The sequence below is a fragment of the Coregonus clupeaformis genome, chromosome 9, assembly GCF_020615455.1.
Source record: "Coregonus clupeaformis isolate EN_2021a chromosome 9, ASM2061545v1, whole genome shotgun sequence".
Classification (NCBI taxonomy): Eukaryota; Metazoa; Chordata; class Actinopteri; order Salmoniformes; family Salmonidae; genus Coregonus; species Coregonus clupeaformis.
In genome coordinates, this window is record NC_059200.1 from 1,126,935 (window position 1) to 1,142,601 (window position 15,667).

General features: G+C 46.6%; 1 protein-coding gene across 1 annotated transcript in view; it reads left to right on the top strand.

Annotated features, from left to right (window-relative positions):
* The window catches only part of LOC121573283 (protocadherin-17), a 162,815-nt gene that overhangs the window by 78,250 nt on the left and 68,898 nt on the right, over window positions 1–15,667 (top strand). The window contains 2 exon segments of the mRNA XM_045222431.1: window positions 4,738–4,796; window positions 5,006–5,178. Coding sequence (XP_045078366.1) covers window positions 4,738–4,796; window positions 5,006–5,178 — 232 coding nt within the window.

Consider the following 15,667-nt stretch of genomic DNA (forward strand, 5'->3'; position numbering starts at 1 on the left):
AGCTTTCTACTGTCTATTTTATTGGCCAGAGAGAAGCTATGCACATTTAGAGCGAGCATATAGCTAGATAGTATGTTTTTAATGAATAAGGTGATATTTTTTTTTATTATTTATTTAATCTTTATTTATCCAGTCAATTAAGAACAAATTCTTATTTTATTTGCGATGACAGCCTGGCTATTGTGTCGCAACTACAGAGCTACGTCAGTGACATAATAGTGTGCATTGTCTTTTTCTTTTTGCCTCTGTTGTCCCCAGATTGCCATGGTAACAGACACTATGTGAGGTGGTTCAGAAAGTCAGTTATTGTTGTCTTCCAAAGTCAGTCGGTCGGTCAGTCAGTCAGTCAGTCAGTCAGTCAGTCAGTCAGTCTGTCCAAAAGTAAACGGTTAAAACGGACATCCTTGTCATGGGGGTTGTTTTGCATATTGCAGGCAAGGTCTGGTTTTTGCAAAGATCTATCAAGGCCTGTTGAGATGTTATTGTGTGATTTGTGGTGTATAGATGGGATGTAAATCCACTCCCAAATGGTACCCTGTTCTCCACGGGCCATGGGCAAATAGGGAAAAGGGTGCCATTTGGGAAACAGACAAATCAGACAAAGCCAGGGCCCATCTGCCTCTACCTTCAACTCAGCTCACCAAAGACAATGGCAACATCTGACTGCTAGAGGAACAGCCTTCTGGTCAACATCTGACTACCAGAGAAACAGCCTTCTGGTCAACATCTGACTAACAGAGAAACAGGCTTGAACAGAGGTAGAGGTTGAATCACAGAACAAGAATGAGAGAGAGAGAGAGAGAGAGAGAGAGAGAGAGAGAGAGAGAGAGAGAGAGAGAGAGAGAGAGAGAGAGAGAGAGAGAGAGAGAGAGAGAGAGAGAGAGAGAGAGAGAGAGAGAGAGAGAGAGAGAGAGAGAGAGACCCACTTTGTATGACTTTGGGACGAGACAACCGTTTGATTCTCGCCAAGGAAAAGCATTACCTTGAGGAGCACAACGTCAAAGGGTAGAGTCTGTTTTGTCAGAATTGAAAAGAACCTTCAAACTAATCTGTCCTCTATACCTCTCTTCCTCTCTCTCCTGTATTTCAAAAGACTGCAGGCAATTATGAGAGAGAGAGAGAGAGAGAGAGAGAGAGAGAGAGAGAGAGAGAGAGAGAGAGAGAGAGAGAGAGAGAGAGAGAGAGAGAGAGAGAGAGAGAGAGAGAGAGAGAGAGAGAGAGAGAGAGAGAGAGAGAGGTGGATATAAAGAAGAGGTTTACAAAGGAGCTAAAGGTCACGACCTTCACATGCTCCTGCATAGTTACACACACACACCTCGATCCATACGAGCTGTCGAGCTGTCATTGAAATACCCCATTGACTGCCTAGTATCCAGCTGAGAGCATGTGAAGAACCCTATGGGTGGTATCTGTCTGTCTCTCTGTGAAAAACCCTAGGGGTGGTATCTGTCTGTCTCTCTGTGAAGAACCCTAGGGGCGGTATCTGTCTGTCTCTCTGTGAAGAACCCTATGGGCGGTATCTGTCTGTCTCTCTGTGAAGAACCCTATGGGCGGTATCTGTCTGTCTCTCTGTGAAGAACCCTAGGGGTGGTATATGTCTGTCTCTCTGTGAGGAACCCTATGGGTGGTATCTGTCTGTCTCTCTGTGAAGAACCCTATGGGCGGTATCTGTCTGTCTCTCTGTGAAGAACCCTAGGGGTGGTATCTGTCTGTCTCTCTGTGAAGAACCCTAGGGGTGGTATCTGTCTGTCTCTCTCTGACATTTACTGCTATGGATTCTGGACTTAGAACGTTGAACATTTCTGTTGTGATGAAATCAGTAGGCAAGACTATTATATGAAAGAAATTGTTACTGTGGAATGATTAGATGTGTTATCATTTCCCAGCTTTTTTACGAATAAAAATATTGTAATTATGAACAGGTGTGATTTGACGCCTGGAGATAAAAATATTTATTTTAATTAATTCTGGTAAGAAAGAAAAACACCATTATCTATTAACGGTCTTGTTATTTTCACACAATTTCAAAGAGATTCATTGATTTTATTTCTTGTGATTATATTTTGTGACAATGTTTTAAAAAACAACAACATTCGACTCTGCAGCATAATAGATACGGATGTTAGGACAGGAAACAGGAAACAGGAAACAGGAAACAGGCTTTTGTTTGAACCAAAATTGTACCCTATCCCCTGCATAGTGCCCAATGGGCCCTGGTCAAAATTAGTGCACTATTTAGGGAATCGGGAGCCGTTTGGGACGCCGCCCATGAATAGGAACCCAAGTTCTGTTTTTCTTTAAATGTCAGGTCCTCTCTGATCTCTGAGCTGGTCTGCACAACCTTTTCATTGACATGGCTAATTAGGATGATTAGAGAGGCTAATATGACTGATAATGGCTGAGGAGAGAGGGAGGGAAAGAGAGGGGGAGAGAGAGAGAGGGAGGGAGGGAAAGAGAGGGGGAGAGAGAGAGAGGGAGGGAGGGAGGGAGGAGAGAGAGAGAGAGAGAGAGAGAGAGAGAGAGGGAGGTGGAAAAGAAAAGGGAGAGAGAGGGATGGAAAGAGAGAGTGTCACGTCTCTCCATCCGGTGTTTAGGATGTCGATACTGTCTGGACCACGTCTGGGAGTTGGGACCCAGTCTCCCCCTCTCTCCCCCCTCCGTCTCTCCTCCTCCCCCTTTCCTCATCGACTCTGGGCCACAGAGCAAATACGCTGCAGCAACATTGACGCAACATTGATGGGACGGACAATAATTTAGACACCTCAGAGAGAGAGAGAGGGAAATAGAGAGAGAGGGAGGGAGGGAGGGAGGGAGGGAGGGAGGGAGAGAGAGAGAGAGAGAGAGAGAGAGAGAGAGAGAGAGACAGAGAGAGAGAGAGAGAGAGACACAGAGAGAGAGAGAGAGAGAGAGAGAGAGAGAGAGAGAGAGAGAGAGAGAGAGAGAGAGAGAGAGAGAGAGAGAGAGAGAGAGAGAGAGAGAGAGAGAGAGAGAGAGAGAGAGAGAGAGAGAGAGAGAGAGAGAGAGAGTGTGTCCTGGCTCCAGTTTATCTTATTCTGGGATGTCAGAAAATATACTCACATAAAGAACACTTGCTCTTTCCATGACATATATTGACCAGGTGAATCCAGGTGAAAACTATGATCCCTTAGTGGTCACTTGTTAAATCCACTTCAATCAGTGTAGATGAAGGGGAGGAGACAGGTTAAAGAAGGATTTTACAGCCTTGAGACATGGATTGTGTATGTGTGTCATTCAGAGGGTGAATGGGCAAGACACAATATTTAAGAGCCTTTGAACGGGGTATGGTAGTAGGTGCCAGGCGCACCGGTTTGTGTCAAGAACTACAACGCTGCTGGGTTTTTCACGCTCAACAGTTCCCCGTGTGTATCAAGAATGGTCCACCACCCAAAGGACATCCAGCCAACTTGACACAACTGTGGGAAGCACTGGAGTCAACACGGGCCAGAATCCCTGTGGAACGCTTTACACACCTTGTAGGGTCCATGGTCCGACGATTTGAGGCTGTTCTGAGGGTCAATCAGATCAATTATTTAGCCACAGGGAATAGGGTGCTGTTTTACATAACCCAGGAGTTAGACTACACGTTGACATAATGCTCCGTCTGTCTGTGTCTGTGGGTTCAGTGGTAATGTTAGTCCACGGGTCACACTGCCTTTGTTTTATCAGCAATGGTTTGTTTGTTTATTATGGTCTGACTCTCTGTGGTGTCGCTAGGATCCGATCGTCATGCCAACCATGATGCCGGTGTAGCCGGTGTCACCAACATGTACAGTAACTATACATGATTAATGAACTAACTAACTAAGATGTACAGTAACTATACATGATTAATGAACTAATTAACTAAGATGTACAGTAACTATACATGATTAATGAGTTAACTAACCAACACGTACATTAACTATAGATGATTAATTAACTAATTAACTAAGATGTACAGTAACTAATACATGATTAATGAACTAACTAACCAACGCGTAAAGTAACTATACATGATTAATTAACTAATTAACTAACCAACATATATAGTAACTGACTCACTGCCTGTATGGTTACCCTGTAGTCATGTGACTCCTGTCACACAGATGCAAACACACACACACTCAATCACAATCACTACCCACTGTTATATGATTACAATGTGTTGATACATGATGTATCTCTTTATTCCATATTAAACCCATTGTTATATGATTAGAATGTGTTATAATATATAATATAATATGCCATTTAGCAGACGCTTTTATCCAAAGCGACTTACAGTCATGCGTGCATAATTATTTTTATTTTTTTTGTGTATGGGTGGTCCCGGGGATCGAACCCACTACCTTGGCGTTACAAGCGCCGTGCTCTACCAGCTGAGCTACAGCTGAGCTACAGAGGACCACATTGTTGATACATTCCATTCAGCACAGTTCAGTAGAAGCTCCTCTTCTCTTCAAGAACATGTTTTCTTAATTAATTAACACAAACAAGGGAAATAGAAGCTAGTGCCCCTCCTCCCCCCTCCTCCCCCATCCTCCCCCCTCCTCCCCCTTCCTCTCATCATTCTACCGCTCTTTCTTTTTCCATTATTAATCATTCTCTGTCACCAGGAGGTCTTGTTGCAACACAGGAGGGAACACATTTGGGTGTGGCGCAACACCAACAGTGGACACGTTTGGGTGTAGAACAGCACGTCGTAAACTCTCTCCTCTCTCTCTCCCTTCTTCACAGACAGACAATTTTCCCACTGAGCCCAATTACATGGGCAGCAGGCAGCAGTTTGTTCAAAGGTAAGGACTCATAATGAATCATAATATACTCTGTGCTTTACAGCTATAACCTGATCCTACACTAGTACTGTACCCACAGAAGAGTTTTAGAATCTAGCAGAAATCACTAAAGAAACAGAAACAGACATTTCGGTCTGTCAAACTCAAGTCCCCTATATATATTTTTTATTTTATTTTTCCTCCATCTTTAATTCTTTCTTTTCATTTAGCAGCTCGACATTCAAGGACCCAGAGCGAGCCAGCCTTAGAGACAGTGGTCACGGAGATAGCGATCAGGCCGATAGCGACCAAGACACTAATAAAGGCTCGTGCTGCGACATGTCGGCCAAGGAGGCGCTGAAGATGAAGGCTACGGGCGTTAAACCACCTCCTCTGGAGCAGGGTGAGTCCTCGTTACCTCGTTACCCTTTACCATCGGACTCTGACATCATCAACTCCTTTTATTATGAAGTAAGCCTTGTCTGAGTCTGGAAGGATCTCCTGTTTCTGTAGCGTTAGGTAGCTTGATATACAATTAAACTCCCTGGATGCTGGTCTACCTCCTGTTTCTGTAGCGTTAGGTAGCTTGATATACAATTAAACTCCCTGGATGCTGGTCTACCTCCTGTTTCTGTATCGTTAGGTAGCTTGATATACAAGTAGACTCCCTGGATGCTAGTCTACCTCCTGTTTCTGTAGCGTTAGGTAGCTTGATATACAATTAAACTCCCTGGATGCTAGTCTACCTCCTGTTTCTGTATCGTTAGGTAGCTTGATATACAAGTAGACTCCCTGGATGCTAGTCGACCTCCTGTTTCTGTAGCGTTAGGTAGCTTGATATACAATTAGACTCCCTGGATGCTAGTCGACCTCCTGTTTCTGTAGCGTTAGGTAGCTTGATATACAATTAAACTCCCTGGATGCTAGTCGACCTCCTGTTTTTGTATCGTTAGGTAGCTTGATATACAAGTAGACTCCCTGGATGCTAGTCGACCTCCTGTTTTTGTATCGTTAGGTAGCTTGATATACAAGTAAACTCCCTGGATGCTAGTCGACCTCCTGTTTCTGTATCGTTAGGTAGCTTGATATACAATTAAACTCCCTGGATGCTAGTCGACCTCCTGTTTCTGTATCGTTAGGTAGCTTGATATACAATTAAACTCCCTGGATGCTAGTCGACCTCCTGTTTCTGTAGCGTTAGGTAGCTTGATATACAAGTAGACTCCCTGGACAGGACGCTAGTCTGTCGCAGGCCCTTAGTTGGCATAGTCACAAAATGGCGGTTTGAAATTCCCTTCCTTGAAGATAAAGGTCATGGGCATTAAACCGCATCCTCTGGAGCAGGGCGTGTCTTATGTTTAGTTTTAGTTTCACAATCTGATGAGAACCCCTTCTGTTCTGGAGGCAAACTGTACTTGGTTTCACAATATCACAGTTTGGATTCTGTTTCCTGGCCTGTTTCCCTTATACAATCTGACGTTATCAACCCTTTGAGAAGATGTTCATACCTGTGAGTCCCCATTCAGTTTACAATCTGAGACTCTGACGTCAACCCCTTCTATTCTGAAGATAGTTGGCGTAGTCACAAAATGGCGATTGGTTCTTCCCTTTCATGGTCCCTCCCCTCAACCTCTCTTCTCCTTCTGGCTCTTCCATGGTCCCTCCCTTCAACCTCTCTTCTCCTTCTGGCTCTTCCATGGTCCCTCCCCTCAACCTCTCTTCTCCTTCTGGCTCTTCCATGGTCCCTCCCCTCAACCTCTCTTCTCCTTCTGGCTCTTCCATGGTCCCTCCCCTCAGCCTCTCTTCTCCTTCTGGCTCTTCCATGGTCCCTCCCTCAGCCTCTCTTCTCCTTCTGGCTCTTCCATGGTCCCTCCCCTCAGCCTCTCTTCTCCTTCTGGCTCTTCCATGGTCCCACCCCTCAGCCTCTCTTCTCCTTCTGGCTCTTCCATTGTCCCTCCCCTCAGCCTCTCTTCTCCTTCTGGATCTTGCACACTTTGGCTTCCTCTTCATTGCTTTCCATTTTTCTTTTATCCCCCCACCTTACTCCTCACTCCTCCGTTTTTCCTCATCACCTCATTTTCACCTCTTTGTTTTCTCTCTCTCTCTCTCTATCTCCTCTCTCTCTCTGTCGCTCTCTCTCAATTCAATTTCAATTTCAATTTCAATCTCTCTCTCTCTCTTTCCTTCCTTCCTTCCTTCCTTCCTTCCTTCCTTCCTTCCTTCCTTCCTTCCTTCCTTCCTTCCTTCCTTCCTCCCTCTCTCTCTGTGTGTATTCCAGCCACGTTGTCAGTTTATCAAATCAGACAAGGCCATTATGTTTTTATAAGCCCAACCACTTTACCCTTTCCATTTAGACCCTGTTATTTTCCCCTCCTCCTCCCCTCCCCTCCCTCCCCTCCCTCCCTCCCTCCTCCATACCCCCCCTCCTCCCCTACTGCGCTCCTCCTCTCCCTCGCTCCTCTCCTCCGCCGGCAGCAGAGTGATTGTGTAAAAGTTTTATAATGGAACAAGGGAAAGGACTTAGCATGCGGCAGGCAGACGATGTAACATCCTGCGTAGCTGATTAAATATGAATAATTATTTTTAAGCGCTGTTGGTAGAGCAGATTACACACGACATGTGTAGAACAATAACTCTGGAGAGTCTCGTACTCAGCCCTCTGTCTCCCCTGTGTTCTGCTCTGCCAGCGGATGGAGGCGTAGCAGAGAGGAGAGGGAGGAATAAATGGAGGCGTGAGGAGGGATGGAGGGGATGGAGTGTGAGCGGTAGCCTCCTGAGTTACGGTAGTAGTAGGATCGTAGTGTTTCACACACCTCCAGAGAGTAAGAAAGATTTCCTGAAATATCACAGAAAAATAGATCTGAATGGCTTGGATAGAGGAAACGCTACATAGCAGCATTACAGAGGAGGCAGTACTAGATCCAGACAGTACTATATAGCAGCATTACAGAGGAGACAGTACTATATCCAGACAGTACTACATAGCAGCATTACAGAGGAGACAGTACTAGATCCAGACAGTACTACATAGCAGCATTACAGAGGAGACAGTACTAGATCCAGACAGTACTACATAGCAGCATTACAGAGGAGACAGAGACAGATACAGCATTACAGAGGAGAGAGTACTAGATCCAGACATACTACATAGCAGCATTACAGAGAGACAGTACATAGCAGCATTACAGAGGAGACAGTACGATCCAGACAGTACTACATAGCAGCATTACAGAGGAGACAGTACTAGATCCAGACAGTACTACATAGCAGCATTACAGAGGAGAGAGTACTATATCCTGACAGTACTACATAGCAGCATTACAGAGGAGACAGTACTAGATCCTGACAGTACTACATAGCAGCATTACAGAGGAGACAGTACTAGATCCAGACAGTACTACATAGCAGCATTACAGAGGAAATAAGGTACAGTGCTGTCTGTCTGTCTGTCTGTCTGTCTGTCTGTCTTAACAGCGTATGTCTTTTCATTGGGTTTTAGATTAGAGAAAACACTACATTGGCAAGAGGAATTGGCCAATTAAAGGCGGCCATATGTTTCCCATTTTGAAAATGTACAAATTTAATCGTCCATGAGAACGGTTCAGAGAGAAAGATGGAAATTATGGAAACATTTATACGTGACGATGCTTATGACAAAAATGTGTTAGCACAGTGCTGAACATGTCCAGGCACTTAGCGTTAATGACCCTGTAGAACAACACATTACACTGCACCTACCATACTACTATGGCTGACCCTGTAGAACAACACATTACTACTATGGCTGACCCTGTAAAACAACACATTACACTGCACCTATCATACTACTATGGCTGACCCTGTAGAGCAACACATTACACTGAACCTATCATACTACTATGGCTGACCCTGTAAAACAACACATTACACTGCACCTATCATACTACTATGGCTGACCCTGTAAAACAACACATTACACTGCACCTATCATACTACTATGGCTGACCCTGTAAAACAACACATTACACTGCACCTATCATACTACTATGGCTGACCCTGTAAAACAACACATTACACTGCACCTATCATACTACTATGGCTGACCCTGTAAAACAACACATTACACTGCACCTATCATACTACTATGGCTGACCCTGTAAAACAACACACTGCACCTATCATACTACTATGGCTGACCCTGTAAAACAACACATTACACTGCACCTATCATACTACTATGGCTGACCCTGTAAAACAACACATATATTAGTGGATTTGGCTGTTTCACCTGTTGCTGACCGGTGTATAAAATGTAGCACACAGCCATGCAATCTCCATAGACAAACAGGCAATCTCCATAGACAAACAGGCAATCTCCATAGACAATCAGGCAATCTCCATAGACAAACAGGCAATCTCCATAGACAAACATGCAATCTCCATAGACAAACAGGCAATCTCCATAGACAAACAGGCAATCTCCATAGACAAACAGGCAATCTCCATAGACAAACATGTGAGCTCCATAGACAAACATGCAATCTCCATAGACAAACAGGCAATCTCCATAGACAAACATGCAATCGCCATAGACAAACATGCAATCTCCATAGACAAACAGGCAATCTCCATAGACAAACATGCAATCTCCATAGACAAACAGGCAATCTCCATAGACAAACAGGCAATCTCCATAGACAAACATGTGAGCTCCATAGACAAACATGCAATCTCCATAGACAAACAGGCAATCTCCATAGACAAACAGGCAATCTCCATAGACAAACAGGCAATCTCCATAGACAAACAGGCAATCTCCATAGACAAACAGGCAATCTCCATAGACAAACATGTGAGCTCCATAGACAAACATGCAATCTCCATAGACAAACAGGCAATCTCCATAGACAAACAGGCAATCTCCATAGACAAACAGGCAATCTCCATAGACAAACAGGCAATCTCCATAGACAAACATGCAATCTCCATAGACAAACATTGGCAGTAGTATGGCCCGTACTGGAGCTCAGTGACTTTCCAACAAGTTAGTTCGTCCAATTTCTGCCCTGCTAGAGCTGCCCCCAGTCAACTGTAAGTGCTGTTATTGTGAAGTGGAAACGTCTAGGAGCAACAACGGCTCAGCCGCCAAGTGGTAGGCCACACAAGCTCACAGAACAGGACCGCCGAGTGCTGAAGCGCGTAGCGAGTAAACATCTTCTGTCCTCGGTTGCAACACTCACTACCGATTTCCAAACTGCCTCTGGAAGCAACGTCAGCACACAAACAGTTTGTCTGGAGCTTCATGAAATGGGTTTCCATGGATGAGTTCTCTGGAGTGATGAATCACGCTTCACCATCTGGCAGTCCGACGGCTGAATCTGGGTTTGGCGCATGCCAGGAGAACGCTACCTGCCCCAATGTATTGTGCAAACTGTAAAGTTTGGTGGAGGAGGAATAATGGTCTGGGGCCATTTTCATGGTTCGGGCTAGGCCCCTTAGTTCCAGTGAAAGGAAATCTTAACGCTACAGCATACAATGACATTCTAGACGATTCTGTGCTTCCAACTTTCTGGCAACAGTTTGGGGAAGGCCCTTTCCTGTTTCAGCATGACAATGCCCCCGTGCACAAACCGAGGTCCATACAGATATGGTTTGTCGAGATCGGTGTGGAAGAACTTGACTGGTCTGCACAGAGCCCTGACCTCAACCCCATTGAACACCTTTGGAATGAATTAGAATGCCGACTGCGAGCCTAATCGCCCAACATCAGTGCCCGACCTCACTAATGCTCTTGTGGCTGAATGGAAGCAAGTCCCCGCAGCAATGTTCCAACATCTAGTGGAAAGCCTTCTCAGAAGAGTGGAGGCTGTTATAGCAGCAAAGGGGCAACCAACTCCATATTAATGGCCATGATTTTGGAATGAGATGTTCGACGAGCAGGTGTCCACATACTTTTAGTCATATAGTGTATTACATCATGTCTAGGAGAGAGAGAGAGAGAGAGAGAGAGAGAGAGAGAGAGAGAGAGAGAGAGAGAGAGAGAGAGAGAGAGAGAGAGAGAGATGGATATAAAGAAGAGGTTTCATCTGACCATATGACATTCTCCCAATCCTCTTCTGGATCATCCAAATGCACTCTAGCAAACTTCAGACGGGCCTGGACATGTACTGGCTTAAGCAGGGGGACACGTCTGGCACTGCAGGATTTGAGTCCCTGGCGGCTTAGTGTGTTACTGATGGTAGGCTTTGTTACTTTGGTCCCAGCTCTCTGCAGGTCATTCACTAGGTCCCCCCGTGTGGTTCTGGGATTTTTGCTCACCGTTCTTGTGATCATTTTGAGAGAGAGAGAAGATTTGGGACGCAGACCGTGTATTAATTAAGCAGAAGTGTATCCCCCCCCAAAAAAATTGTAAGCTATTTATTGGTGATTAATTGATGCAGTGATTTGCCGCTAATCTTTGTTCTGCTGCTGTGTGTGTGAGTGTTTGGTGTGTGTGTGTCTCTGTGTGTGTGTGTGTGTGTGTGTGTGTGTGTAATGGCATGGTTTGCTCGTTCCAGTTGAGTTGACACCATCGTCGCTATATCTGTCAGACAGCAGAGAGATATGATAGAGAGATAACACCCAGAGATAGAGATATAACACCCAGAGATAGAGAGATAACACCCAGAGATAGAGAGATAACACCCAGATAGAGAGATATCACCCAGAGATAGAGATATATCACCCAGAGATAGAGAGATAACACCCAGATAGAGAGATATCACCCAGAGATAGAGAGATATCACCCGGAGATAGAGCTGATGGAGGGAGGAGGGAGGGAGGGAGAAATGAGATGCCATTAGGCTAGGTGGTGGTGTAAGTGTTCTGAATGACCTCCTAATTAACTGGGATTGGAGCGATGATAATCACATTGCTACGCCTTGTTTAAGAACGAGGAAGGGAGAGAGAGGGAGGAAGAGGTACTATGACTGAGAGAGAGAGAGAGAGAGAGAGAGAGAGAGAGAGAGAGAGAGGAGGAGAGAGGGAGAGAGAGAGAGAGAGAGAGAGCTACTGCCATGGTGTTCTCTCTCTCTCTCTCCCTCTCTCTCTCTCTCTCTCTCTCTCTCTCTCTCTCTCCCTCTCTCTCTCTCTCTCTCTCTCTCTCTCTCCCTCTCTCCCTCTCTCTCTCTCTCTCTCTCTCTCTCTCTCCCTCTCTCCCTCTCTCCCTCTCTCTCTCTCTCTCTCTCTCATTCTCTCTCTCGCTCTCTCATTCTCTCTCTCTCTCATTCTCTCTCTCTCTCATCTCTCTCTCTCTCTTCTCTCTCTCTCTCTCTCTCTCTCTCTCTCTCTCTCTCTCTCTCTCTCTCTCTCTCATGCCGCTTTCCACACAGACCTAGACCCGCGCCCCTGTCTCAAGGAGCACATTTGTTGTTGCTTGATCATTCTGCATGGTCAATGCAGCACATGCAACAATGTTGATGACAACGATGATGCTGTTTCCACTTTTGCTTCTTAATATAAATCCGCAAGCGTTCAATAATCACACTATTAGTTTGTGTTTCTTACAAACAGCTTGTTTGTCTTTTCTTAGCAAGTCGTGGCTAAGTCGTGTAAGCCGTTAATGCTAATCACTTGTTAGCTGGCTATCTTGCTTGCTAAATAAATGTACTGAGTCAGAGCAAACGTAGCTAGCTAATACAGCCTGGTACCAGTGATGGTGTAGGCCTAGATCAGCATGTCGTTTGTGCAACAGTAGTATCTTCTAAATCAAAGAGGAATAGGCGAAAGCATGAATATGTTAGTTACATGAAGTAGCTAAGAGACAACATTTAATGTAGGGTCCCTTAGGAAACACTGACCAACACTTTGCCACAATAACTCCTCCTCACAATAACTCCTCCCTGGCATTTTCTTTCTTTCTTTGTCATATCAAACAACACTGGTATTGAAAGTGCCCACTATTATCTTCTATAGAATTACAATTTCTTCATTTTCCATGATTCCAACAGTTCACCCAAGTGTTTTGATCTAAATCGCAAGTCAAATCGCAATTTGCAACATTTGGTTGAAAATAAGGCCTATATTTGTTGTCCATACCGTGCACCTCTATGTGGAAATGATCTGAAATTAGTGCAGAAATTGATGAAAACGCAAGAGCGTGTGTGTGTGTCAAAGGCAGAGTTGCCTGTCAGTAAACCAGTCATGTAGAATAGTCCCTGACTTCCTCTGTCTGCAGTGAATGCAAATGTAAAAATGTTCTCCCAGAAATATCAGTGACGAGCCACTCGACCATTTAGGGATTTTTACAGGAACCCCTTGAGACTGTCTCTGCACCTGAACATTACAATGTTATTACTACACCACTTAGACGTCTCAGCCCACTCTCCTCAGCCCCCTCTCCTCTCCCCAGCCCCCTCTCCTCTCTCCTCTCCCCAGCCCCCTCTCCTCTCTCCTCTCCTCAGCCCCCTCTCCTCTCTCCTCCACTCAGCCCCCACTCCTCTCTCCACTCCTCTCTCCTCTCCTCAGCCTTTACTCCTCTCTCCACTCCTCTCTCCTCTCCTCAGCCTCCACTCCTCTCTCCATTCATCTCTCCTCTCCTCAGCATTTACTCCTCTCTCCACTCCTCTCTCCTCAGCCTCCACTCCTCTCTCCACTCCTCTCTCCTCTCCTCAGCCTCCACTCCTCCCTCCACTCCTCTCTCCTCTCCTCAGCCTCCACTCCTCTATCCACTCCTCTCTCCTCAGCCTTTACTCCTCTCTCCACTCCTATCTCCACTCCTCTCTCCTCTCCTCAGCCTCCACTCCGCTCTCCACTCATCTCTCCTCTCCTCAGCATTTACTCCTCTCTCCACTCCTCTCTCCTCTCCTCAGCCTCCACTCCTCTCTCCACTCCTCTCTCCTCTCCTCAGCCTCCACTCCTCTCTCCACTCCTCTCTCCTCTCCTCAGCCTCCACTCCTCTATCCACTCCTCTCTCCTCAGCCTTTACTCCTCTCTCCACTCCTCTCTCCTCTCCTCAGCCTCCACTCCTCTCTCCACTCCTCTCTCCACTCCTCTCACCACTCCTCTCTCCTCTCCTCAGCCTTTACTGCTCTCTCCACTCCTCTCTCCTCTCCTCAGTCTTTACTCCTCTCTCCACTCCTCTCTCCACTCCTCAGTCTTTACTCCTCTCTCCACTCCTCTCTCCACTCCTCAGTCTTTACTCCTCTCTCCACTCCTCTCTCCACTCCTCTCTCCTCTCCTCAGTCTTTACTCCTCTCTCCACTCCTCTCTCCACTCCTCTCTCCACTCCTCAGTCTTTACTCCTCTCTCCACTCCTTTCTCCTCTCCTCAGCCTTTACTCCTCTCTCCACTCCTCTCTCCACTCCTCAGTCTTTACTCCTCTCTCCACTCCTCTCTCCTCCTCTCATTACTCCCTCTCCACTCTCAGTCTTTACTCCTCTCTCCACTCCTCTCTCCTCTCACTCCTCTCTCCACTCCCTCTCTCACTCCCTCTCACTCCTCTCTCCACTCCTCTCCACTCCTCAGTCTTTACTCCTCTCTCCACTCCTCTCTCCTCCTCTCTCACTCCTCAGTCTTTACTCCTCTCTCCCTCCTCTCTCCACTCCTCAGTCTTTACTCCTCTCTCCACTCCTCTTCCACTCCTCAGTCTTTACTCCTCTCTCCCTCTCTCACTCCTCTCTCCTCCTCTCCACTCCTCAGTCTTTACCCTCTCTCCCTCCTCTCTCCACTCCTCTCTTCTCCTCTCCACCCCTCTTTACTCCTCTCTCACTCCTCTCTCCACTCCTCAGTCTTTACTCCTCCCCACCCCTCAGTCTTTACTCCTCTCTCCACTCCTCTCTCCTCCTCTCTCCACTCCTCAGTCTTTCTCCTCTCTCCACTCCTCTCTCTCACTCCTCAGTCTTCTCCTCTCTCTCCACCCCTCAGTCTTTCTCCTCTCTCACACTCCTCTCTCACTCCTCTCTCCCCTCCTCTCTCCCTCCTCAGTCTTTACTCTCTCTCCACTCCCTCTCTCCACTCCTCAGTCTTTACTCCTCTCTCCACTCCTCAGTCTTTCTCCTCTCTCCACTCCTCTCTCCTCCTCTCTCACTCCTCTCTCCTCTCCTCAGCCTTTCCTCTCTCCAATCCTCTCTCCACTCCTCAGTCTTTACTCCTCTCTCCACTCCTCAGTCTTTACTCCTCTCTCCACTCCTCTCTCCACTCCTCTCTCCCTCCTCTCTCCACTCCTCTCTCTCTCCCTCAGTCTTTACTCCTCTCTCCACCTCAGTCTTTACTCCTCTCTCCACTCCCTCTCTCCACTCCTCTCTCCACTCCTCTCCACTCCCTCAGTCTTTACTCCTCTCTCCTCCTCTCTCCACTCCTCTCTCCTCCTCTCTCCACTCCTCGTCTTTACTCCTCTCCCCTCTCTCCACTCCTCTCTCCTCTCCTCAGTCTTTACTCCTCTCTCCACTCCTCAATCTTTACTCCTCTCTCCACTCCTCAGTCTTTACTCCTCTCTCCACTCCTCAGTCTTTACTCCTCTCTCCACTCCTCTCTCCACTCCTCAGTCTTTACTCCTCTCTTCACTCCTCTCTCCACTCCTCAGTCTTTACTCCTCTCTCCACCCCTCAGTCTTTACTCCTCTCTCCACTCCTCTCTCCACTCCTCTCTCCACTCCTCTCTCACTCCTCTCTCCTCCTCAGTCTTTGCCTCCCTCTCTCCACTCCCTCAGTCTTTACTCCTCTCTCCACTCCTCAGTCTTTACTCCTCTCTCCATCCTCTCTCCACTCCTCTCTCCACCCTCTCTCCACTCCCTCTCTCCTCTCCTCTCTCCTCTCTCCTCCTCTCTCCCTCCTCAGTCTTTACTCCTCTCTCCACTCCTCAGTCTTTACTCCTCTCTCCACTCCTCTCTCCACTCCTCAGTCTTTACTCCTCTCTCCACTCCTCTCTCCACTCCT